The sequence below is a fragment of the Fukomys damarensis genome, unplaced genomic scaffold (genome assembly GCF_012274545.1).
Source record: "Fukomys damarensis isolate Sample0158 unplaced genomic scaffold, DMR_v1.0_HiC HiC_scaffold_12, whole genome shotgun sequence".
NCBI classification, from domain to species: domain Eukaryota; kingdom Metazoa; phylum Chordata; class Mammalia; order Rodentia; family Bathyergidae; genus Fukomys; species Fukomys damarensis.
This window is the reverse complement of record NW_022900924.1, coordinates 44863239-44890152: the sequence shown is the minus strand read 5'-3', so window position 1 is coordinate 44890152 and position 26914 is coordinate 44863239. Positions and strand designations below refer to the sequence as shown.

Genomic DNA, 26914 nt, shown 5'->3' with positions numbered 1-26914 from the left:
TGTCCCTGGGGATCTCAGGGCAGGGGGACTGGGTCAGGAAGCTCGGCCCAGCCCTTCCGTGGCTGGCACACTTATTCTGAACCAGGCCAGGGGAGATAATATTCCGGAAATGTGGAAGCCAAGGAGACAGTTTTGGAGAACAAGTAATGGAATATTGGCTCAAAAACAAGAAATAGCCTGGAATCTGAGCACTCAGGAGGCTGAGGCAGGAGAATCACAGGAAGTTTGAGGCTAGCCTGAACTTCACAGTGAGTTCAGGACCATCCTGGGCTACACAGTGAGATCTTGGCTCATAAAAAAACCAAATAAAGAGGCCGGGGATTTAATTCAGTGGTTCCACCATCTGCCTCGCAGGCGTAAGGCGATGAGATTGACCCCCAGTACCAAACAACAAAGAACAAAGAACACCCAAGGCTCTAGTGGCCCCGCGGCCAAGCTCTGCAGCTGCGGGACCCCATCACGCATCACTGCTCCTTCCCAGAGAAGGGCAGAGCTGGTGCTGTGTAACAAGCACTTACCAAGTGCCCCTCCCTGCACCCTTCCACCTATCCTGTGAGGGATCATCCCCGTTCTCACAGGCGCAAAGGTTTTTTTTTCTTCCTTCCTTTTTTGAGACAGGCTCTGGGCTGTACCCTGGGCTGACTTCGAACCCTCAGTGATCCTCCTGCCTCAGCCTCCCGAGCGCTGGGATTAAGGACGAGTGCACACCTTGGACTTCCAGGTTCTACAACTCTGTTAGGCTGCCAGAAAGGGCAGTACAGACAACAGAACCCAGAGCGCTCACGGACACTCCCCACGGCACCACCCGGCCCTCCAGGGCTGCCGAGTCCCGCCTGGCATGGCTCACCCTGAGCGGGGCCTGGGTAGGTGCAACCCTGAGAAAGGATCACTCTGCCCCGGCGCGGCCTTCTCCCCGCAGTGCCTCCGAGCACCCCAGCCCCGCCTGTCTGGTTGGTGCGGGCCCCTCCAGTGGTGGAGCACTGAACCGCGACCCTGGACCAGGCGGCGGGCAGGGTGACGTGCCGAGTGCTGGCCCGGTGCCCCATTTTCTGAGCCTGACCAGGCCGAAGCTGCCCTTGTCCTGAGCTTCTTTCTTCTGCACCTCCGGAGTGCGGCCCGGTTCTCTCCCAGTCTCCACCTGCACCACTGCACGATTCAGGCGCCTGGGCCTGTCCTGGAAACACAATGTTTTGTGGCCTTTGCACTGAGCTAGCATCCCCGACCCTTTTTATTTTGAGACTCGTCCTGCTAAGTAGCTAAGGTGCCAGCTGGGCTCACATGACATGTGCACACAACTGTGCCTGGCTACTGATTTTAACTTCTGCATTGGTACTAGTGAGTTTGCTTAAAGCAGGACTGAAGTCACCGAGACAGTCTCACTGTGTAGTCCAGGCTGGCCTGGAACTTACTGTGATCCTCCCGCCTCAGCCTCTGCTTCCTGAGTGCTGGGATTACAGACGTGCACCCCCACTCCCAGCCACGCAGGACAGAATTACAACTTTCATTGAAAAAGAAACCACAGCTCCAAGGCAGGCAAGGTGGTGCACGTGTGTAATCCTAGTACTCAGGAGGCTGAGGCAGGAAGATCACTTCAAGTTTGAGGCCAGCCTGGGAAACATAGTGAGTTTGAGGCCACCCGGTCTCAGACAGCTGCCCTCCTGCCAAACAGAGCAAAGTGTAAGGTGGGTTTCAGACACTTCAGTTGTAATGTCAGCACTGCCCCCACTGCCAACCAAATGAAAAAAGCCTGAAGGATTTGCTGGCCTAGGAATCCAGGGCTGGTTCAGATCCAACTGCTTCAGGCCGGAGAGCTTCCCCCATTGCACACACCTGGGAAGAAACTGGCCCTCAACCGCAGTCTGGGCACCCAGGGCCCCTTCCTCAGCATTTAGGGAGATCCTGTCGCATCACGAAAAATAAAAAAAGGGCTGGAAGTGTGTTCAAGGCCAGCCTGGACTACACAGTGAGAGCTTCTCTCAAAAAACCTAAACCGCATAGTTAAAAAATTAAAACTCGGCTCTTCCCTCACACTGGCCACACGTCAAGTGCTTAAGTCACACGGCTGACTCCAGCCACCTACTGGACGTTTGCATTCTGCCCGCCAGCTCGGACAGTGCTTGGCTTCAGGCACCCTCACGCGGACGTCCATCCAGACGCAGCCCACCCTGCTCGTCCTGCCGTGGGCTGCCCGTGCGTGTGACGGGACCTTCGTGCACACCCTGGCTCCATAGAGGGTCCCCTGGGTCTGTGGTGTGTGTGCTTTGCAGCACCCAGCAAGCTTCCTGCACAGCGGCGTCCGTGGGCAGCCGGCCCCTCATTCATGGCCTTGCGGACGCGGCGCACTGGACGCAGCGCGGCAACTGGGCTTCTTGCTTACTTCCGTCCTCCCGAGCTTGTCCCTGCGCTGCTGTGCTCACCTCCTGCACTGCTCTCCCTTTTTGTGAGTGTGGCTATGTGGCGCAGGCAGGCTTTGAACCCTCAGCAATCCCCCTGCCTCAGCCTCCTGAGTGCTGGGATTACAGTGTGCATCTCTGCACCCTGCTGCCCCGCTCTTCCTGTCAGGCTCTGGTGAATAAATATTTGTTAACAGGAAAAATGTGACCTTTGAATCCCCAGGATATAACATTTTCCCTAGTAGAACACATCTCAACACAGCTGTCACCAGCGGTGAGGAAATGGCTCTGCTGCGTGACTGTCAGAGCCTGGCCCACGGCCTGAGACAGCCAGGATAACGGCAGCCGGCGACCCCCACAGAAGCCCTGTGCGCACGGTTCCTGGGGATGGGCCATCCTTACAATCGGGCCACTAGGACGAAGTGCTCAACTCCGGGATCCGGGGCCGATGTGTCTTTCCCCACAGCACCTCCGCCATAAGCCAGGGTTAAGCCCTGAGCTGGGGGAACAGCAGCTCGGAAGGCTACAGAAGCACAGGAGCGGGGCCCAGGACAGAGCGCGGTGTGTGGGTTAGAGGCTGGGCCCCAGGCCGCCTGTGACGGGAGGAGCTCAGGGGCGCAGGGCCGGAAAGGACGGCTGTGGTCACCCGGTGCCGCTGGTGGCTTTGCAGATGGAAGCTCTCGGCCCCCAGCGACTCTGAAGGACCCGCAGCCCAGGCCTCTGCCCGGTCACGTCGGGCTGTGCTGGAGGAGTGCAGGCAGGGCCAGCCCATCCGATCCACATCCTCAGAAGCCGCCCCAGAACCCAGCAGAGCTTTAGCAAAGCAAGACCACGGCGGGATGTGGACGGGCCAGCCGGTAGGTAGTTCACCTGCTCACACTGAGAGGAAGGTCAGTGGCAATTTAATTCTTTTTTTTTTTGATTTTTTGAGACAGGGTCTCACTATGTAGTTGAGACTGACCTGGAACTCACTATGTAGCCCAGGCTGGTCTCAAACTCACAGCGATCCTCCTGCCTCAGCCTCCTGAGTGCTGGGACTATAGGCCTGCACCACCATGCCGAGCAGTGGCAATTTAATTCTAATCTTTCAGAAACTCCTGATTCCCAAAACAGAAGCACATGTACATCTGTATAAACACACAATACTGCCATCGTCCTGGGCCCCCCTGGGCCCTACTTCTGGGCTCCCTGACTCGATGGCCTCAGCCAGTGTCCCCAGCTGCACCCCTGTGCCAAGCCTGTGGGGTGACTGAGCCCCAAGCCCGGGAGAGTCCTCGGCCCGGCAGCACTGAGCCACCCCCGCCTCCAGCACAGCCTCAGGTCACATGTCCAGGTGCTTGTAGAGTCTGCGGCTTTTCTCCTTTTTGTTCCTGTTGCCGTGTTTTTTCCAGGGCTTCCCAGCCACGTTCTCGGTGCTCACAGTAGCTGCGGACACCAGGCCGCTGCCGGGCTGGTACCCCATCATGGCCTGCACCCCTCTCGTCAGGGCCCTCACGTTCTCCTGGAAAGCAGATGAGAGGACATCTCGGTGGGAGGGCAGCGCAGGGTGTCCTTCAGGGACCCAAACTAGAAACTAACTCTAAGGAAGCTGAGTTTCCTTGAGAAAAAGGAACCCAGAGGGACGAAGTGTGAAGTAACATCCGTCTTTGTGTGACAGCACCGGGAGCGCTAAACTGCAGATAGCTGTGGCCAGGCCTAGGCAGGGCCCACACGGACGAGGATCACGCAGCTCCACCTCCTCGACAAGGGAGAACAGGCGGAAGAGGACGTGGCTGGAGAGGACTGTCCTCCTTCCGGCCCATTCGCCAGAAAACCATCCCGCGGGCCCTGCAGACCTGTTACCCTCCCAGCTCCACTTACAGCCCAGCCCTTTACCTCCCCTGGCTTCCCTCACCTCTATCTCTGCAAACAAACCCATGCAGCTCCTGGGGTCTTTTCTCCCACCAGTAGTTAGAGCCCCACCTTTATCTCTTTGTCCTTCTTAATCTCCCACCATCATCTCTCACTGGGGTTGGTGGCAAGACAGGAAACCGCTCTAGGGGCTGAGGTCAGATCTGTGAGCTACTGTAGCTCACAGTAAGCTGGCAGCTTTCACGGAAGGGGCCTTTAGAGATTTCCAGCAAGCACGAAATGATTCAAATTAAATGTCCTGTACGCTTGCTGCTGGGCCTGAGAAGAACCTGTGGTCCTTCTGCACACCGCCAGCACACTTGGAAAGAACTCAAACGAAGTGCTCTTGGCTGAGGGGCTCGGTGTCCCGGGCCCCAGCCCCGCACGGTGAAAGGGTGACAGTCACGTCACTGTCTGCTCCCTGGCTCACGGCGCAGGGCACCAGAGAAGGAAGCAGCCAGCCACCCTCTGCATGCGCCCAGCTCCTTTCTCTCCAGGTAAGGGCAGTCACTTGAGAGCACCGTTATTGTCACTGTTCCTGCCCCGCAGTACTGGTTTAGCACGGAGCTACAGCCGCAGCCCACTTAGAAGTGTTTTGGAAGCACGTTAATTAAGTACAACCCTATGAGTAAACTTTTCTGAACACAAATTTGCTTTTTACAATGCTACCTCTAAACTGCAATTCAAGTTGCTAATACTGTGAAGTGCAGGAGCTGTCTCTCTGGCACTTTCTAACCATAAATTTGAAGAGGCCTTGATAAGCATGGTGTATGAAGAACTCCCGGAACTCAGCCATAACCAACATTTAGCCAGGTGTCGTGGTGCAGGCCTGTGACCCCAGTGGTCGGGAGGCTGAGGCAGGAGGACTGTCGCAAGTTTGAGGCCAGCCTGGGCTGCATGGTGAGTTCAAGGCCAGCCTAGGCTACACAGCAAAACCCTGTCTCCAAACAAACAAACAAACAAACAAAAAACAAAACAAGGAAAAAGCAAACAAAACAAAACAACAGACACTGCTCTGAGGCAAATACACATGTACCTATGAGCACTGGGAGAGAGGATTGGGGACACAGAAACCCAATCAGAACCACCGGACAGCTCTCCACACACGTCCAGAAGAGCAGAGAGTGCTGACAAGGGTGTGGAGAAATCAGACAGCTCCGGCACTGCTGGGGGGACGTCAGCACGCATCGGCCGCCTCAGAGGTCACACACAGGCGACCTCGCACACAGAAGCCCCGCTGCTGGGGACAGACCAAGGACGCGAACGTGTGCTGTGTAGAGCTCGTGCAGACCCACAGCCACGCAGACAGGGAGCACAGCGCCTGAGGCGAGGGGAGCGGGCCGAGCTGCTAACAGCGTAGGAGGTTTCTTTTTCGGGTGTTCCTACCCTGGACTCACAACTCTGAAAGGCCACTTTAAAATGGAGCAGGAGAACTTCAGTTGTTTATGGTGTGAACAGCTCAATGTTTACTGTGAAAAAGAATGTGTTGGATCAGAAGTTAAAGAAAAACTTACTTGATGGAAAAATGTTTTGTCAACTACGTTTTCAATCTGTCTCCCTTTTCTGTTTCTACTTGGCTGCGTTTTTGTTTCTTCACCGTTCATCCTGTTCTCCAGGGGTTGCTGGTGCTGATACTGAAACGTCACGGGGTCTGTCCCGGGAGGGGGGTGGCAGTGCAGCAGTTTACCCTGTAGAGACAACAGGGGCCCAAAAGGAGACTCTGAGCAGGCTCCCGCGTGGGGTGGGGACCCTGCTGAGCTGACTCCGGAGGTCCAACAAGAGCTTCCACCTCGCTGCCCCCTGGCTTCACACCAGATGGGGTCTTGCCCTCGGCTCCATTTCACTCTGCATCTCAACTGAGGACGCTTCAGTGTGCTCTTACGATTACCCCTGGGCTAAGGATTTTCTAAAACCAAAACCAGGACGCGACTTGAAAGTTCTGACTGTACCAATGGGAATATTAATCTGGGATCTGATATCGAGGAGTCCCCAGGAGGCAGTGCTCGCCTGGCAGGTGCGAGGGCCTGGGCTCCATCCAGCACCGTGGGGCAGGGAACCCCAAAATAACCCTTAGCCTCTTACATGTGGGCTGGGCTTGCCACCTGGGTATAAAGTACCTCTTCCCGCCAAGGTGTTTTGTTTGTTCTGTTATTGAGACAGGGTCTCACTATGTGGTTGAGACTGACCTGGAACTCACTGTGTAGCCCAGGCTCGTCTCGAACTCACAGCGATCCTCCTGCCTCAGCCTCCCAAGTGCTGGGATTATAGGTGTGCGTCACCATGCCCGGCTCCACAGAGATGCTTTAAAAGTTGTGCCTGTTACCCTTCTCTGCTCCCTCTAGCATTAAAAGGTGAACGGATAAGCGATTTCTATCCAAACAGTAGTAACCATGTTCTTTCTGAATTGCAGTCAAACAGCACAGCCTACTTTTATTTCTACACTCCCTAGATTCAGATTCAAGGAGAGGGGGGAATCAAAATTCAACCTTCGCAGCTAGTTTTCACCAGGAACCGCTACAGTGCTGGTTTTTGGAAAGACCTAAACTGAATACATAACACATCCTGGGGAATTAGTATGTAATTGGCGCTGAGCTTAGGGATGAGGAAACCCCAAACAGTGTGCTCATTTGTGACATGACAGAATATGACCTCAGGGGCTTGGTTTTAGTTTTAATTTTTGGGGTGCACACACTTTATCCCTGTGCGTTATACCCCAGCCTCCTTGTTCTGTATTAGTGAAGAGATACATGGAAAACATTCAGACTCACTCCTGCCTTAGCTCTGAAAAGGAACGTCAGCCCTTATCATTACTGAAACCAGGCAAGCATGGGAAGTAAGGCTCTTGGACTGCAACACTGCAAGGAAGACTGATAGATACAGTGGAAGTCGATATAGTCAAAGTATGTCACCAGCCCCTCCCATAACTGTGCGAGGCTAACTCCCCTGGATGGGGACCACGACCCTGATTAGAACTCCATCTCCACGGAAAACTATCTCCTCAGAACCCAAAGGGTGGCAATTTAGCTATGAACACGGCATGTGGGTGAAGAAGACTTGTTTATTCACGAGCAGCGCAAGAGGGGACGCACTCACCCTGACGTAGTCCTTCAGGATGTAGCGCGCAGAGCGAGGCTGGTCTGGCTGGCCGTGCGCCGTCATGAACCCGCGCATGTCTGCGGGAGAAGCAAAGGCACAGAACCTTAGCTGGGAGACAGTCACGACTCACTGAGGCAGTGCACTCAGTCCCTTCCACGGATATGCTAATTATGCATGCTTCCTCCTGTTTTAAAATATTAATTCACTCTACAGTGAGTATCTTTTGTTTAGCACTAAAACACGTGTGACCAGGATACAGACTACCCAGCCATACCTGCTATACTTGGAAACCACCTAGCACCACACTGTGAAGACTCATTCACATCCCAGTGTCCTCTGTTCCTCGAGCTGAAACCCTGACTCAGAGAGGCCGCCGTAGTACATTATTAGCAGCAAACCCAAAAGCTGCGGAGCAAGCTTGTGTTTTTTAGCAGTACCATGGGGCTCTCTAGCACCAAGCTACATCCTTAAGCCTTTTTATTTTTTATTTAGAAACAACCTCACTAAGCTGACCAGGCTGGCTTCAAATTCGCGACCTTCCTGCCTCAGTCTCCTTGATAGCTGGAAACACGGGCACGAACCACATACCTGGCAACAAGCTGTCTTCTTTAGTGATATATCTGTATGCTTTTTTGCAGTTTCCCAAACAGACCTTAAAGATCCCTTTAATGCTGACTCAATTAGCAGATAGGGGAGAACACAGCAGTTAAGAATGTGGGCTTTGGCAGATAGGCTGGACTCAGAACGTAGCTCCCTTATACACTAGCTACATGTAGGCCTTTTCACTCTAGAAGAAAATATTTAAAATCCTAATTCATATCATATACAAAAAATTTTAGATAGATTAAAAAAAAATCTAAAACAACAAGTATTACAGAAAAATAGTTTTGTCTTTTGGACATAGGGAAGTTTCTCCAAGTAAAACACCAAACCTAGTCAAGCCCCAAAGGGGAAAAAAGTCTGTGAAGACTGCCAACTTCTATAGGGCTAAAGAAACCATAAATAAACATTTTAGGAAAAACAACAGGCATGGCATGTAGACGGAAGAGAAGGTAATCCCTGAAGAAACTCAGAGAACCAATGAATATATGCAGACACCCAACTTCACGAGCACTTAAAGAAATACAAAGTAAAACTGGCAATCTGGCAAACCCTTTTACAATTTACTGCCAGAGATCCTCTTCTGTTTTTGTTTGTTTGTTTGGTTTTTGAGCCAGGGTCTCATTATGTAGTTGAGACTGACCTGGAACTCACTATGTAGCCCAGGCTCGTCTTGAACTCACAGGGATCCTCCTGCCTCAGCCTCCCGAGTGCTGGGATTATAGGCGTGTGCCACCATGCCCGGCTCAGAGATCCTCTTCTGAGCAGGCCCACAGTGATCTCAGGAAGGTTACTGCAGGGATGCTTTTACAAAGTGGCCTTTCCTCTTGCTGATTTTACCAGGTGGTGCCGGATGAAAAATGGTACTGAGGATATTATTAAAAAATACAGCAACCAGGGATGTGGCTCAGGGTTAAAGCACGTACTTACCCTGGATCAGTTCTGAGAACCTGCCTTCCATTAATTCTATTAACTATTTCTGTTAACTCACTGCACTGTTATCTTTTGTTTGTGTTTTAAAATAAAAAACAACTCACATCCATAAGCCATCAGCAACTCTTCTGAGGTTGGAGGTCGGTGAGGATCTTCGTCTTCCCTGGGTTTCACGATGCTGATGCCGTAGGTGGCTTCCAGGACCCGCCGTGGAATGTTCTGGCACACGTGACCCAGTCAAGGCGCCCACAGACTGGAGCTGACCGTCCCCACGGCACCTGACATGCAGGCCAAGGCACTGACCGTCTCCGCGCTCACTGTCCTCCCCAGATAGAATAGAATAGATATTCACAGCAACCATCAGCTTCTTATACACCACGATCACTCCAAACCAGTTCTCTAAAACTGATTACCTTTATCTTGTGAAGCAATATTATAAATAAACAACAAATCTGTGAGATAACCCTACACAAGACATGAAGCACAGGTGTCTGTTGCTAATGCCTACGACCATGCAAGATGACTGTGCTTTGCTTTGCCCTTCACCCACACATGCATGTGTCCCGCGTCCCCTGGACTGACGCTGCTGGAGAGATGGGGCCCACCTGAGTTTCGCCTCCGTCCTCTGTGGCCCCTCACTGCCTGCAGGTGAGTGCCCAGCACATGCCCTACGCTGATCTACACAGAAAGCACAAGTTAACATCCGTGTTCCCAAATTTAGCCGGGCACGGTGGTGCATGCCTGTGATTCCAGCACTCCTGAGGTGGGAGGACTGCTGTGAGTGCAAGGCCAGCCTGAGCTATATAGAAACCATCTCAAAAAACTAAAAAAAGAAAAGGAATTTAAGCTGTGGGGACTGTAGCTCAGTGGCACTGCACCTGCCTGGCAAGTGCAAGGTCCTGAGTTCGATCCCTCTGTACCAAGAAGAAAAGAAAAATTTAAGTATTTAGTGGGTGTGGTGGCACACACCTGTAATCCCAACATTCTGCAAGGCCGAGGCAGGACAAGTCTGAGTCCAGCCTGGGTAACCCAGTGATTTAGAAATCATCTCAAAATAAAAAATAAAAAGGGCTGGGGACAGAATTAGTGCATTCTTTTTAACAACGAGTTTGCATCCCAATTTAGTGACACACTGTTTTATTGAATCAATTCTTATACTTTAAAAACACAGATTGACACTGGGGATGGAACCCAGGGCCTCCATGCTGAGCCCCTCCTTCTTTTTTTTTTTTTTTTTTTTCCCGGTACCAGGGATTGAACTCTGGTCCTTGTGCTTGCAAGACAGGACAGACACTGAACTGCTGAGCTAAATCCCCAGCACCCCCTTTTTTTTCTTTTTCTTTTTTTAAAAAAAATTAACAAATTCTGTTTTGTTTTTCTTTTTCTGGTACCTGGGATTGAACTCAGGGCCTTGTGTTTGCAAGGCAGATGCATTGGCACTGAGCTAAATCCCCAGCCCCCCTTCTTGATTTTTACTTTAAAACAGGGTTTTAGGGCTGGGGATTTGGCTCAGTGGTTCCACTACCTATTCTGCAAGTGCAAGCAAGGGTCCAAGTTCGATCCCTGGTACAAAAAAAAAAAAAGACAGGGTCTTATGATTCCCTAGGGGGTAAATGATCCTCTTGTCTCAGCCTCCCAAAGCGCTGTAATTACAAATGAATGCTTTACTCATTTCTTACAGAAAAAGAGAACAACGTGGTTCAGAGATTTGTTAAGAACTGAGTAGGGCATGGAATTTACCTTCCTCACAAGCTAACAAGCTAGAGCACCAGTTTCATGGAGTCTCCTCTCTCCCCGGCGCCCACAGAACAGAGCAGACTGATCTGCTGACTGCGAGGCAGGGGTCACCAGGACCACACAAACACCTGCAGTGGACACTGCAAAGCCGCACACAGGAGCAGTGTGTGGAGGCTTTTGCTTTGCTGTGTCTCAGCTTGAAATACAAGCAGAAGGAAACAGGAAACAACAGCAACAACTGTCCTCCACGGATGTTCTCGGAATAGAGGTACACAGTAAGTGTCCCAAATGCACTTAGCAAGTGGTCCATGAACGCTAGTCACCGGGATTAACAACAGCCACTGTGTGAGGCAGGTATCACCCTGTGCTAGAGGACAGGAGAGTGTTCAGTGGGGCAAGCTTGCTCTCCTGGGCCCCTCAGCCTGGGTGTGCAGCTGGGCCTCTCTGTCCACACTGGCTACGCTTCTGACTCCAGAGCTGGGTTCTAACTTGGAGTCCTGAGCCGGGCAGATCGCCACTACTTCATATTCTCCCTGCTACAGGGGCAGACCTGAGCCCTCCACATGACACCAGAAAGCACTGCCCCAAATCTCCAAAGCCCCCACCGGCCCGGAACCACCAGGAAGGATATAAGTGATACTGGAGGGACGTGGTCTCGCATCTGGTCGATTGGCAGGATTCCGCTGCAGGTCATCTCTGCCTTGGTGGACACGAAGGACGGCATCACCAGCCCGGGGCAGTCACACAGGCAGAGGCCAGGCTCCACGTAAAGGGTCTATAAGAGAAGGAAGGTACAGGTACTGGGTGCACAGCCCAGAGCAGAGCTGAGCGAGGAGGGGGCAGGGCTGGGGCACAGGATCACCTGGAAGTGTTTGGTGTGGCCGGGTGTGGCGGACACTGACACTTTCTTGTTGCCCATGATGGTGTTGATGGTGGAGCTCTTGCCGACGTTAGGGTAGCCCACCTAGAAGAATTGCAGAATCATGAGCAGTCCCAGGCCAGCTTCCAGAAGCCCAGAGGCAGTGAAAGCAGAGGCCGGCACACGCACCCAGTCATGGCCAAGGCCTCTGACCAAATGCTCAGTGCATGCCACGCTTTGCTCCTATGGGGTGGGTGCCTTCATCCAGGCCAGGGGGTCAAACTGCATTAATCCACAGGCTCTGTCACCCTCCAGGCAACTTCTCCCCTGCCCCACATAGAGGTCTTTTGCTCAGTTGTCCCACAGCTCCCTCCAGTGGGGCGGGCTAAGCCAGGTAGCAGGCGGACACGCACAGCCACCACACTGGATTACTTCACAACTTGGCAGCCTCGTGTATGGCGGGTGTCAGTAGCATGAGTAAAGGAACTGTCCCTGGACTCCTAGAGTATGGAGTTCAGAAAGGAGGACGCTGCTCAATGTTGCCATAGGAGAAAGCGATCTGCAGAGAAGCCAGGGTTTCCAGTGCTGTGCACATTTCAGCAACAATACAGAAACCATGCCTTAAAGCTGAGGGGAACCCCTAGCTTTCCCAGTGTGCATCACAGGCGAGCTCACTCTGCTGCAGGATGGGGACACACACCCAGGTCTGCATGACCGAGATGGCTTCTGGTGCACAAACACGAGGCTCTCATTTCCCAGTGGCCCAGGAGGAGGTGAGACCAAGCAGCACTCACGCTGAGTGGGACTTGCTGTGCGTCCCTTTCTCCCCGAGGGATCTCTAAAGCCATCTCTGACAGCTCATTCTTCCTTGCTAGGGATGGGGCCTCTGGAGCCATGCTGCAGCCCTCAGGGCATGGGCATCTCCACTGCCACTTGTGGAATGAGGGTGCGTGAGTGGGGCGGTGCCTTCTCCTGTGTACTGTGGGTGTCATGCAGCAAAGGCACCTGCCCCGTTTGCCTGGCTGCAGCACGCCACTAGGACTCCCCTAATGGGCACACGGGACGTGCAGTCAGTCATGAGGTGCACAGGCTGACCGTGATCATGGGCCTCCAGTTCTGAGACGCACGAAAAGCTCTCATCCTGCCCAGCCACCTCTCCACATGGCGCATATGGCCCAGGGCTGCACCGAGGCAGGGTGGAGAGCAGCTCAGAAACAAGAGCAGAACCAGCACAGCCCAGGCAGCTGGCTCAGAGAGCCAGCTCCACATTATCACCTTAGCAGCCTCATCCTGACACCAGGGGAACAGGAGGCGGCGAACCTTAGGGCAGCGGCCAGATTCTAGGAGCTCGTGTGGCTGCCCAGGTGGGTGACGACCCTCAGCGTGCAGTACATCTTACCAGGCCCACGGTGAGCTGCCCGACCTTCACCCTCCTCCCGGTGTGCAGCCGCTTCAAGAGCTCCAGCAGCTCCCGCTTGGACACCAGGTGGCTGAGGTTGCAAGGCCTCGTCTGCAGGGCTTCTGTGCCCTTGGCCCCCAGGTCTGCAGGACAGTTCTCCTCAGCGCCGCTGTCTTCCTCTGAGCACGTCTGCCAGTCCTCCTCCTCCTCCTCCCAGCAGTCCTCATAGTTGCTATCACTGCCACTGTCGCTGTCCTCGCCGCTAGTGGCAGCTTCACTGTGTGGGTGAGGAGCGGTGCCTTCCTCAGAGCTGGAGTCTTCAGACTCGGCTGTGCTGGCTTCCCCAGTGTCAGGGTTCCCTGGCTCCTGGTAAAACAACAGAAACCCAAAGGTCCCAAGATTGTAACTGCACTTTTCACTCAAGGGACAACACGTAATGAGCCGGTCATGTAAAATGAACAGAAGCAAGGAAAGTCGGGGAGCCTGGGAAAGGCGAATGCAGGCAGCAGGCAGCAGGCAGCAGGCGGCAGGCAGCGAGGCCTTCCAGGCAGTGTCAGAGCTGCACCCCTCAGCTGTGGCTGCACCTGACAATCACACAGACGGCTTTCCTGTTTTAAAGTAAATCTCAAAGCACGGGGAAGCGTTATGTTGACTTTTAGGCAATATATTCTTTTGCAGTGGGCTGTACAATAGAACAAAGCATTCATCATTTACAATAAAACATCTTAACATTCTCTCTGCACAAAACAAAGGCATTTGTCATTTAAGGGTCATTTTACATGCACGTCTTTGCATGTGTAAGGAAACTACTACTCCCTTCTTGTGTGTGGCTGGGGACCGAGCCCAGGGCTCTGCACACAGGCCAAAGCTCTACGGAGCTGTGCCCCAGACCCGCTCTTCTTTTATCACTGCACCCATTCCCCACCACCCGGGATCAATCTCAGGTTCTTGTGCTTGCCAGGTAGGTGCGGGGCCACAGAGCTACATCCCAGCTCTTACACTGCCTTTGCTAAGTCAAAAAGCTCCATGACGCATAGACAGAGGCAGCAAAATTCCACCCCAGTGTGAGCTGGATGGGATTTCAAAGTGAGAAACCTTGTATCACTCCTCAACCATTTAGGATCAGCGTGGTTGACAGCGACAGAAAGGAACTCAGTGAACCTGGTCAAATAGGCATCCTAAACATCAGCAAAGGAGACATAACATTGGGATTTTACGATCACATCTGGCAACTTAGAAACGTGGCCTACAAGACAGCCATAAAGTTAGAAGCAATTTTATGATAAACGAGCAATAAATGTAAAGAAGTCAGTGTATCCTCACTGTAAACTGTCCTCAGTCATTTTGAAAATCAAAGTTTTTAGGGCTGGGGATTTAGCTCATGTGGTACCGTGCCTGCCTGATAAGTGCAAGGTCCTGAGTTCAACCCCCAGTACTGCAAAAAACAAAAAAAGAAGGATTTGTTCACTCATAGGCTAATCAGTCTCACAGCATCCCATGGCTGAGAGGGCTAAATGCAGAGGGCGGAACTGGGGGGACCCTGATCACGGGGAAGAGGAATCTCCGCAGCACATATTCCGTACCAGCACCTTAAGATGCACTCAGGTCACTGCTGCAGGCTAAAAAAAAAAAAAAAAAGAAGGATTTGTTCACTCATAGGCTAATCAGTCTCACAGCATCCCATGGCTGACAGGGCTAAATGCAGAGGGCGGAACTGGGGGGACCCTGATCACGGGGAAGAGGAATCTCTGCAGCACATATTCCGTACCAGCACCTTAAGATGCACTCAGGTCACTGCTGCAGGTCGGCACTCAGGAAGAGGCCTGAGCCATGCTCTGCAGGATATGACACCTGAAGACACAGAGTCTATAAAGAGGAAACCAAGGAGATAAACCCTCCTCACACCACACACCACACACCACACACCAGGGAAGGACCGAGGGCAAGGGATTTCTGAATTACAGAGAAAAAGGACCAGGTTCCTGGGCCATGGAGAGTCATCCAGTGAGATGCCCGCCTGGCGGGGAGGGGCTGGACTCACAGGAGCACCTAGCTGAGCTCCCACTGAACTTCAGCACTGACCAACAGAGAGGAAAGGGACGCAGGCTGGGGAAATGGAACCAGACCGAAAGTTCTATCTCATTTCTTTTCATATTTATTTTATTGCAAAATAAAATAAGCCCCAAACTGTTTCTGTAAAATTTGGGTTAAAGGGAAATAACATGGCATATCTTAATTTAGGGTTACTTAGTTTCTTTGTTTTCAAAACAAAGTCAAGAGATTTGGATCAACCCCTGAAAAGTCCCTACATCCTTTTGTTCTAACTTCTCTTAAAAGCAATTACAAGGTCATTATGAGGCTTCCTAGAAAACTTCCTGCCTAAAAGAAAAAGAAAAAAAAAAACAATTAAAGAATCAGTGCCTAACACTAGGAATGCCAGACTACATGAAAACCACAAAGAAAGTAACTCTGCGATTGACCTTTCTACAGGTCATCCTATTATTACAGCATTTATGGGGGGAAAAAAATCCCCCAAAGCAAAAGTAGTATAATCTCCACCAAGAAGAAACAGAACATAAACGAGGCCCATTAATCTTCACAAGACCCTCCCTCAAGGTAGCCCTGCAAAGGCCCCAAGTTACCTCAGAGTTCCCACTGGGCTGGGCGGCTCCAGTCAAAGCCGACCAGAAAATAACCTGCACGCCTTCCTGTTCAAAGTAAGCAGCCCAGGCGCGGCGCTGCTCGGCGGTCAGCAGGTCCGCCTTGTTGATCAGGAGGACGTTCTCCTTGTCGGCGTCCAGCTCCTTCACGTAACGTTCCTGGGAAGGTAAAGACATGCAAGGAAAAAACTGGGCTCATTATGCTGAAGATCTCCAGTAACAGGTTTTTTTTTTTGCCCCTAGTTGTAAATCACTTTCTAACTAAGATTTAAATCTTGGTACATTCTTATTAATCCTTTCATAAACTCTGAACAAAGGTTTCACTGATCAGATTTGTTACTAACCAGTTAAAAAAAGAAAACCTGTACTATTGTAACTATAAGTAGTTCTCAAACAGAAATGATTGCCTCACATGTGTAAGATGTTCTATTAATTCAAATTGTTTCACATTACTCCATGTAATCCTTACACCTTAGTTACCATTCCTTGTAGTGTTTTAGAAACTTAGGTCACTTGTAAAATACCACAAAGGGTAGTAAATAGGGCGTGAGGAGAACTTAATTGAGGTGGGTTAAGAAGCGCAGTGATCAGACTAGGAGAATATGCTGAAGTGAGTATAATGCTACTGAAAATTGGCAAAAGTGTTATTAGTAAAGTGGCTTCTAAACTAAAAGAGACTCTTTAAGCGTGTGCTTTCTGCAGGTGGAAACAGCTGTCCGAGAAGACATCCATCTAAGCAGTGGCCCTGTGCAAGCTGTTGGGCCGGAGAGGGAGGAGAGCACAGAACCTGCGTGCAAGGACTGTGCTGAGGCCCTGGCCTCTCCACTGTTCCAAGGATGGAAATCGGTACTTACCAAATCCTCACAGCGAAACAGGAGCGGGTTCCGAGCATCTACTATCTGGACCACAATATCACTGAAATGCAAGAGACCATCAAGTCAGGCTCCAGGAAGGAAGAGGGACCACTGGCCCCACACTGAAGGCAGAGCGACAAACCCTCCCACACACCACGCCCTGCCACGTGGCCATCCCTTGAGGCACAGCTCTTCTCAGTTTGAACTGGCCCTTATGGTAGCTACATAACCTGCCCACTTCTGATAATAGTGGAGCCCAAAGAGGAATATGAGTATCCTGCTCAGAGGCCCTGCTCTGCGGCTCTGATGCAGCCTCAAGGGGCCCAAGGGGCGCTCACTGCTGAATTCTCACTGTGACTTCTACGGGACCCTCCTGGAGAAGCAGAGTATTCAAACGCTGCACTCTTAGGTGGCGTCTACTAAAAACCCAGTCCTGCATCTGCACTTATTAACAGTCCTCGAAAGAAAAATAATAAAGCTCTTGCTGCCAGCTGCCACCGAGAAGTCAAGATCTCATTTGAACTCAGGACTGCTGGAGAAGACTGTTTGCAGCTAGCCCACAATCACCTGACCGCTCGGAAAATGTACTTTGTGGCGAAAATACAAAACCACCAAATACTTGCTCCAGCTGGCAGGCTGAAACAGGAACGAGTTCAGCTCCTTCCATCGCATGAAGAGGTGGTGATGAGAAAACCTGCAGCCAACAGCCAGCCCCTTGCCTCCATCACCCACAGCGCGGCTTTCTCTCCCTCACCTCCATGGCAGGCTCCTCCCTCCTCGCAGTCTCTGCAGCTAAGGAGACGCTCCAAGACCACAGTGACCACTGCTGGACAGGACCCAAGAGCTGTCAGTGCCACCACCCCACAGCAGGCTCCTCAAATTCTAAGTTGGACACTGCGCTTTTCTCAGGCAATCCCACAGCTCTGCTAGACACCGAGGGGTCAACACTACCATGGAAGGCAGGGGTCCGGACAACTCCAAGTGCATCTGCTTTCACGAACTAAACACGAACTAGCATGATCTCAGGATTCAAAAAGAACTCACATACTTGTGAATTTGTGACGAATTGCTGTTATGTTTTCTAATTACACAGGCCCCAGTATTTCCTCCCATAAGGTCCTATTCTCACTTTCAAATTAAATCAATCTGTGGGCCGGGGATGTAGCTCAGCGGTTCTGTGGCCTGCCTTGCAAGCGCAAGGACCTGAGTTCAATCCCCGGTACCAAAAAATAAAACAAAACCAAAATCAAATTGAATCAATTTGGATGAGGAGCTAAACTCACAAGGCCCAGATATACAGACGGAATAGCAGCTTTAAAATGACAACAAGAGGGCCAGGGATTTGGCTCAGTGGTTCCACTGCCTGCCTCGAAAGGGCAAGGGCCGGAGTTCAATCCCTGGTACCAAAAAAAAAAATTAAAAAAAAAAAATAAAATAAATAAAAAAGACAGCAAGATAGGAAGACACTTCTGGCCAGCTTGCTTCGAGGGCAGGACCTGGGTGCAAAGCGTGAGCGGTGGGGCAGGATGCACTGCGCAGGCAAGCAAAGCGGCTTATCTCACTGGAATAGTGTTCTGCCCTCAGAGCCAGCAGCTGCCTGCATCCTGCTGCATTGTGTACCCCAAACACTCTGAGAGCCACTACTAAAATTAGGGTGCAGATGGCCCAACCAGCCTGTTAGCAAACAGAAGACATCTGTGACAGAGAAGACAGCAGTAAATATTTCCTGTGAAAGACGCAGCAGCAGCCAGGGCTTAATAATATTTCTGTGTAATGCAGATCTATTTCCTTGAGCTGGAAACCTATTCCATCACGGGGTGGGCACGTATCACACAGTGAACATAAGAGCAAGCAATATTACAATCCACCTGACGCTGGACATGTCAGCGAGCACAGCTCACTGAGGAAACAGCTGCTGCCTGGGGGCGCCCAGGGCAAAGGGCTTTCCTGTCCAAGACAGACCGAATGCACACGGCCACCTCTGCTCCCCCTCCGGACCCAAAAGGGAGAAAAAAGGATGAAACTCTAAAACAAAGGGAAAGAAGAGCAGCAACTACAGAAGGCAAGACGCCGAGTCTCACAGGCAAGTCTGCCTGCCCACCAGAGCAAGGGCGAGACGTGGCCAGAACCTGCCTGGTCCCAGGTCGGCCCTGTTGTTCCTTTTACCCGGTGTGTGCAACCCAACACAGCCTCTTCCTCCACCCCAAAGAAGAGGGCTGCGCTTGCTATAGGAGAAAGGGACCCCAGAGGTGCCAGAACTGGGACCTCAGGCCCAGGAGAAGGTAGCCGGGGGAATAAAGGCAGCCTCCACTCCACCTGCCCAGCCCCTTGAACCACTCCACATCCCCAGGACCCTTCGGGTGCTCCTATTACACACACACCCCCTCTGGGCCAGACGCCCTGTTGTCACTCTGACAAGCTCCCCTCCTCGGGTAGGGCCGTCACCCAACTATGACGAGCCTCTTACACAGGTCATGGGCCAGAATAGAGGAAAGGAACAGAGGAAAGAGAGGAGAGGAAGCAGAAACAAGCTAAAAACATCCCAGCTCCCCCGCCCTGAGGGAGCAGGGTGAGGGCACCTATGAGACTTTTTACCCTGAAGTTATTTGTAGGAAAATGGATGCACAATCCAGCCTTACAGAAGAGGTTGAGTGGTACCATATTTCCCCTACATTAAAAAAAAAAAAAAAAAAAAAAAAAAAAAAAAAAAAAAAGAGCTCTATACCCAGCAGAATACAAAGGGAAGTAGAATTCCCTCTGTTATAGACAGAAGGGCAGTGGGCTGTGTCACAGCGGAGAAAGGACTAACGTTAAGGGCTAGGGGTGATTTTGTGTGTGTGTTTTTCAGCTGAGACAGGGTTTTGCTATGAAGGTGAGGCTGCCCTTAAACTCACTGTGTAGTCCTGGCTGGCTTCAAACTTGAGAAGATCCTCCTGCCTCAGCCTCCCAAATGCTAGGATTACAGGCATGTGCCACGATGTCTGGTTTCAAGTACTATTTTCTTGGCAACACGCTAATGTAGTAATACTCTTTTCTGAGAATTGTAATTCAAGCATTTGGCTTTCTAATGTTCTTACCAGATACATTTTATGGATTTAAAAAAATACAGACTGTAGGTTCCTTGTTAAAAAGCATCATTTAAAACAAAAGTCTGCTGGGTGTAGTGGTGCATACCTGTAATCCCAGCACTCAAAAGGCAGAGTCAGGCGGATTGCCAGCCTGGGCTGCAGAGTAAGTTCAAGGCCAAGCTGAACTATATATAGTGAGGCCCTGTTTCACCAAAAAAAAAGTTCACTTATCAAACCCCTGAAAATAATTCTGAAGCCCTTTGAAGAAGACAAAAACCTCCTTACTATGCTAAGGTGAGATTAGAGAAAGTTGACACATCAACTTTTTACGATCAGGAATTCTCAGTATTGCAAGGGACACAACGAAAATTTCCCATTCTGAACTCATCTAAATCATGCTCTTTTTTTTTTGGTACCGGGGATTGAACTCGGGTCCTTGAGCCTGCAAGGCAGGCCACTGAACTGCTGAGCTAAATCCCTGGCCTTGCTTTTTTTTTTTTAATCATGTTCTTTTTAAAAGCCCAACTAAAAATATAAAAATAAAAAAACTCCCAGGGGCTGGGGTTGTAGCTCAGTGTAGACCACTTGTTTAGCTTACTGGTAGGCCACTGATTCAATTCCCAGCACCACCAAAAACAATAGAACAGAACAAAACAAAAACACCTTGTAGTTTTCCCAGGCATGGTAACACACACCCGCTATCCCAACACTCAGAAGGCTGAGGCAGGAGGATCACCTCAAGTTTGAGGCCAGCCGGGGGTACACAGTGAGTTTAAAGCCAGCCTCAACCACAGGATGGAATTACTGGGGAGGGAAGTCCCCCCTGGGTGTGGGTGGCAGCCAATGGGCTTGCAGCCTGGGTGGAATACAGAGGGAAGCGGGGAAGAGGGCTCGCTTCGCTTCTTCCTGCGCGCCCTGCCACAAACTGCTTCTCCTCTGGCGCGTCAACCTGCCTGGGAGCCAGCTGTCTTGGGACTGAAACTTCCACAAACTGTGAACCAAATGAACCTCTCCTCCCTCTAACTTGTGGGTGCCAGGTATTTTGTCCCAGCAACAAGAAAGTCACTAAGATAGTCATGTACCCAGTTTTACTTCTGTCCAGGAGGCTGGGTGCTGAGGGTTGGGCATAAGCCCAGGTACTCACCAGGTGAACAGCAGGAATACAGTCCACAGCGAGGCCCGTGATGGCCCAGGACCTACTGGGGGCCAAGTTCTCGGGGAAGGGACTGCACTGCATTTATCTGGGTGCCTGGCAGCTAGCTGGACCCACAAGACAGCTGAGTGAGCGCTGCCATGTCTCCTGTAACACTCATCCTCACCAAGGCAACTATCCCTTTTCATGCCACGTTTCCCATTACCAGAGGAAACGCATACATCTGTGCAGGAAAAACTACACAACTCGCCTGACAGAGGACGCTCTCTGTTCTCATACTTGTCCATCATACTTGTCTCATGCTTGTCATCTGGTAAGAAAAACCCTTTCACTTTAAAAAATTCTCAATAGCTTTTTGTATATTTTAATCCCTGTCCTCACGGTCCTTTTAATCCCCATCTCAGGACAGCACTTGAGCCCATGTCAACACCTAAATCTAAAACCACTACCACAGACTCTTTATTACACAAAAGAAGATGGTGCACGCCTGTAATCCCACCACTCAGGAGGCTGAGGCAGGAAGATCACCTCAATTTCGAGGCTAGCCTGGGCTACACAGTGAGTTCAAAGTCAGCCTAGACTACATATTAGACCCCGTCTCAAAGACAAAAACAAAACAAAACAACAGAAGGAAAATGGTTCCTCACCTTCTCTCAATGACCCTCCAGAGCTGACGCCAAAAGTCCAAATTTCGCTCAAATGGAGTCAGTAGCAACTTCTGCTCCTCTTCTAGCCTGGTTTTGGAATGAGAAGTTTGTATCTTTGCCAGATGATAATAGACAATTTTAAGCGATATAAATGCCCAAATACATTACTTTAAGAAGCATACAAATACTGTCAAATTATTTTTATATACCTCCGGCTCAGTCAATATAACAATCAGTTATTCATCTCACAGCCCACCACATTCAAGTTTTATCCCTCAGCTGTCCAAGGCCTGCAGGTTGACCTCTCATACAAGGTCATACGACTCCTGCTGGAAGAACGCAGGGTCCCCGACAGCCCACAGAATGAGCGAGGAACGGACCAGATAACCAGCTCGCCATCCTTGTGAGACCCACGCACCAGCCACGTCCTGTCGCACACACTCCCATGTGTGTCCGCGAGCAGCACATGACCAGTCCCCTCTTCAAGCGCTCAGACGGCAACACATGCAGCCAAAGGCCCAACTCAGGGCTCAGGGCGAGGCCTGAGGCTCGGACACTCACCGGACGAGCTGGCGTCTCCATTTCAGGAAGTTATCTTTCTCCGCCTCTCTGAGTTCTTCTGGACTAGTTTTTTTGTCCCAGACTGGCCTGAAACGATCATGGGGTGGGTGGGTGGGGGGTGGAATTCCACATACGGCATCTGGATATGACAGAGGCAGCTGAGGAAGGAAGCAGCTCGGCGGCCTCCTCAGTGGCCAGGGCTGAGAATCTGCTTGCTCACCTCCGCGGAATGCTCAAGAACTGTCTGTTTTCTTCATGAAGCTTCTGAATTCTCTGGCTCTCCTCAAAAGACAGCAGTCCAGTTCGGGCCCCAGGGTCCACAAACTTAATATTTAGCTTCTCTGTTTACAGAAAAGAAAAAGCACTGTTATTTAAGAAGCAATATAAAATACAGAATGTCAGTCATCTTGATAAACTACAATATAGACTAAAATTAGAATTTAAGCCTTCTTCTTTAGATTTCTCTAGACTGAAACAAATTATAATTTCCAAATGAACTTTGCTACAAGAGAGAGAAATTAAGAAATCTGCACTGAAATTTTCAGAAACTCACCACTTTAAGCACTGACTTTATTACTTTCCCTGTGGTAAAGGTCGTCCAGGGAAACAATTTTTTCATTTTTCATACAAAGAGTAATTTCAAGCCAATGGGAGTTGGTGAGGAGGAAAGAGTGAGAGAACAGGCCTGCTCCAGTTTGACCTGGTGAACCACTCACCACTTATGATAAATACCGCACTAGTGGCTAGGTCAAGAAAAAGAAGGCTGAGGCAGGAGGATCAAAAGTTTGAGCCCAATCTGACAACTTAATAACTTAGTGAGACCCTGTGTCAAAAAATAAAAAAAAAAAGAAAAAGAAAGAAAGAAAGAAAAGGCAAGAGAAAAAGCAGCCAAGTGTATGTGTGAACCGGAGACCTCTGCCTAGGCTGCACCCCTTGCCGCTCTGGGTCTCCCTGTTTCACCAGCAACCTCACCCCAGGACAGTGGGAACACTATGGGGAAGTGAGCCAAGTGCGGTTCCCCAACGCCAGCTTCAGAGCTAACATCAGAGCTAACCTCCCGGGAATGTGCCTCCCCTCAGGGTGAAGACCAAGGCCCGAAACTCTCATCAGCTGCACCAGCTGCATCAGTCAGGAACTCGCCCCGCACTTGCTTTGTGACCTTCCAGCCCCTTCCCACAGCTCTGTCCCTTCTGGAAACATTTGGCCCCTGGACCTGTGCCCTCGACCTTGGCCGCCATCCAGGCTGCAGCACCCCCTTTCCCCGTTCCATCCCCTCACTTGCTCTCGAGCTGGTGACCGGCACCCACCCTCCAACCCCACCGCCATGTCTTCCACGTCCTGTAATGCTGAGGGCAGGGCAGCTGGCCCGGGTTTTCTTTCAGATAGAGTTCCTGACCCCATCTTTTATTTATTTATTTATTTATTTATTTTCTGAGATAGGGTCTCACTATGTAGTTGAGACTGCATGGAACTCACTATGGAGCCCAGGCTGGTCTCCAGCGATCCTCCTGCCTCAGCCTCCCGGGTGCTGGGATTACAGGCGTGCGCCACCACGCCCGGCCTGACCCTATCTTTCATGACCACAATGTCTTCAAAAGACTTCACAGCATCCAAAACAAAACCTCGTAGAAATAGTTTATAATTAAATATCAGATTTTGAGCAGCTAGTACAATGGCTGAGAGTAGCTGGTGTTCATAAAAGTATTTTGAACAAAATCAGTAAATGATTTGCAAAACGTGACATTTATGATAATAAAGAAGTAGAGATAATAGTTTATAATATCATCTCTGACAGCTACTTTTCTAAGTGCTTAGGCTACATGAAAAAAAAAGAAAGAAAAGAAAGGGAAAGCAGTGACAATTAAGATTATGTATGGAAAAATTCATGATGTTGACCAGTCCTTTAAAAATAAAGTCACAAGCCAGGAGTGGTGGCGCATGCCTGTAATCCCAGCACTCAGGAGGCTGAGGCAGGAGGACCACTATTAAGTTCCAGGCCAGCCTGGGCTACATAGTGAGCTTAAGACCAGCCTGAGCTACATAGGGAGACCCTGTCTCAAAACAACAACAAATATATAGATATAGATATAGATAGATTCAAATTTTCTAACAGAAGCCAAAATAGGATCTTGTTTTTAATAATAAAAATATAATAAAAACTTTGTCCACCATAATATTGACTGATCTTTCTCCCCCCCAGAGACTGCGGTTCTTGAATCTGATAGGAAGAAGTACAATCCAAAGTATCCTCTAGAGCTGACTGAAAGCCTGTGGCACATGTGGCACCTCACAGCTTGAACTCTCCTGCACTTTCCTTCACTGCTCTTGGGCAACCCCTTTCGGGCACGGAGAGCCTGGATTTGCCCTCAGCAGTGCCCTCAAACACTTCCAAGCATCTACATCACCGTGGCAAGAGGTGACGGGAGCAGCGTCACATGACTCACCAGCTATGAACTCTGTTCCCGCGAGTTCCGCAGTTGCGAGAAAGTCATCGAGGGAGCTCTGTTCAGTCACCGACTGCAGGTTGAGACGGCCCCAGTCATAGCCATCGTTGAGTTCGCTTGTGTGCAACTATGAATGAAAAGCACAAAAGGAAAGCTGCTTTCTGTCGCTCCTGACGTCCAAGAGGCTCTGACCTCCTTTGCAAACTGTTCTGTGGTCTTGAGGGTAGGTTAGTCTCTACAGAATCTCATACTAGTAATTAGCACTTACATGAGTACTTTCACATTTCAGGAGAGACACTTCCCCTTCACCATTTAAATTTCCAAAATCTTTTGAAGTTCATTTTCTTTTATCTCCATTTATTGATCAGGAAACTGAGACCTAAATAGGTACAGTAATTTGCCTATAGTTACAGATGAGAGTCACAGAATTGGAACCAGCCTGCCTCTGCCAACCAGTTAAGTAAAAAATTGTATGACAGAGCGCCACAACAAGAAATACATTTTAGGGCTGGGGATTTGGCTCAGTGGTGCTGCCACCTGCCTCACAAGAGCAAGGTTTTATATAGAGTGACTTTAAAGTGCATGACACACAGTGATCCAAGTGGGCAAGTACTGATCATTATAGTAAAATGAAAACAAAGACATCTTGAAATAATTTACCTGAGCACATATTACACCCTAATACCTTCTTATTGGAAAAAAAAAATTTATATAGTGACTTTAAAGTGCATGACACACAGTGATCCAAGTGGGCAAGTACTGATCATTATAGTAAAATGAAAACAAAGACATCTTGAAATAATTTACCTGAGCACATATTACACCCTAATACCTTCTTATTGGGGTTTAAAAAAAAAGTCACAAATGAACTCAACTGGTTCAAGGCATAACTCAGTTTGACAAACACCATTCTAAGTTATATACTAAGTACAGATACGAACAAATAAAGAAAAAAAAATTAAGGGTCAAAAGCTTAGGAGGCTTGGTGCATCACAGAATCAGCAAAAGCTAGAGCAAGAATTAGAATGTTTGGAATTCACACTCAAGTTTCCCCACTGTTTTTACTTTTTATTTGTGTTTTTTGGTACCGGGTATTAAACTCAGGTCCTCGAAATTGCGAGGCAGGTGGCAAAACCACTAAGCCAAATTTCCGGTCCCCTCTCCACTGTTTTCAAAAGGTGACAACAATAACAAGTTGCCTCAAAAATCAACTGACATTACCAGTGACCTAAGGTCCAGGGTGACTGAGGGCCGAGGACACCGCAGACAGCCCCAGGGGCACACAGAACGTTAGCACTCGGAACACCAGCAAGTACTTGGGGGCACCAAGTGAAGACCAGAGTGTTAAACACAAGGCAAAGGCTGACTCTTTCAGGCGCCCCTCTGACCCTGCAGCGGCCTTCTTAGGTTTGGCCACACCTGGTAAATGAATGAGCTAAAAAAACACAGGGAAGCGGGGATCTGAGTGAGTCTGTGCTTCTGAGACAACCAGTATCTTCTGGAGGATCAACTGTTGGAACGGATATTTCTTGTCTGTTGACACAGGGTCTCCCCCCACGTAGTTATCCTGGCCAACCCTGAACGTGCAATTCTCCTGCCTCTGTCTCTGGACGCGCGAGTCACCACGCCCAGTTACAATAAAGGGAATTTTTGTTTTTTGAGACAGGGTCTCACTATGTAGTTGAGACTGACCTGGAACTCACTGTGTAGCCCAGGCTGGTCTCGAACTCACAGCGATCCTCCTGCCTCAGCCTCCCGAGTGCTGGGATTACAGGCGTGCGCCACCACGCCTGGCTCAAAATCAATATATTTTCAAAAGTTTTGTTTCTCTCTTGCTCAGAAACTTCCAAGAGCACTTAAGATTTCTAGGGCAAAAGACAAACGTACTCAGGACATTTCGGCAATTGTGACTCTCCCTCAACACACCAGTCCTGCTTGTTTCAAGCCTCTAATTCTGCTCCCTGCTCTGCAAAACGCGTCACTTGTGGAAAATTTCCCTGTGACTTTTTACCTCAAATTTTGTAACATTCGGGACTCTTGAAACTAGACAGAAGAAAGAAAGATAACGCGCGCGGTCTGTCTCACCCAGGAGTCAGTGTGACGGCGGCTACGGCTCCGCTGACTCTGGTGGCGGATAAGGGCCCGGCCCAGAGAGGCGCTACCCGGCGCCCTCCTGCGGCCCATAGCATCCCCGGCGAGGTACAGCCCTCTCCTCACGACAGAGGCTTCCGGTATTCGCGGCTCTGCTGCAGGAAGTGACGTAAGGTAAAGTCCAAGTGGTTCAGACCCGCGGTTGACGGGGAAAAGGAGAATGACAGACTCCAGAGGGCTCATTACATGTATTTTGTGTCTCCCAGTATCACAGGAAAAAAATGTAAAAATGATTCTGGGAACTTTATTGTAGATACGTACGAATGTCTCTATTTAGATCTAATGATTGAGTTAAGAGAATGGTACGTCCCAGATTTGTTCTTCGGTCTCTAGCGTCCGTCCAGAAACTAGGACAACTAGAATAGATGGCCGCACACGTTCGCTGGATTCGCCCCGCCTTCCCGCTTTTTTGCCCAATACCGTTGTCTCTAACTTCCGGGAGAGCTGGTAATTTTTTTGTTTTCAATAA

At 50.1% G+C, this 26914-nt stretch overlaps 1 protein-coding gene across 1 annotated transcript; it reads right to left on the bottom strand.

Annotated features, from left to right (window-relative positions):
* Nucleotides 1–3387: 3387 nt before the first annotated feature.
* On the bottom strand, nt 3388–26545 carry Lsg1 (large 60S subunit nuclear export GTPase 1). Its single transcript, XM_010624062.2, has 14 exons — nt 26380–26545; nt 24295–24421; nt 22071–22191; nt 21851–21937; nt 21290–21376; nt 16422–16482; nt 15550–15726; nt 12908–13273; nt 11512–11613; nt 11281–11424; nt 9017–9140; nt 7377–7456; nt 5798–5971; nt 3388–3894 (listed from the first exon to the last, which is right to left on the bottom strand). Exons 1-14 carry the CDS (start codon nt 26476–26478, stop codon nt 3715–3717), a joined length of 1929 nt encoding a protein of 642 aa, XP_010622364.1. The 5' UTR covers nt 26479–26545; the 3' UTR covers nt 3388–3714.
* Nucleotides 26546–26914: the final 369 nt, after the last annotated feature.

Excerpts from the sequence above, each read along its gene's own strand:
- Lsg1 (XM_010624062.2), bottom strand. The coding sequence starts at position 26,478 with ATGGGCCGCAGGAGGGCGCCGGGTAGCGCCTCTCTGGGCCGGGCCCTT. Across the intron at positions 22,192-24,294 it reads GGGAACAGAGTTCATAGCTG|AGAAGCTAAATATTAAGTTT; the intron begins GTGAGTCATGTG and ends TTCTGTAAACAG. Across the intron at positions 15,727-16,421 it reads TGTTTCGCTGTGAGGATTTG|GAACGTTACGTGAAGGAGCT; the intron begins GTAAGTACCGAT and ends TTACCTTCCCAG.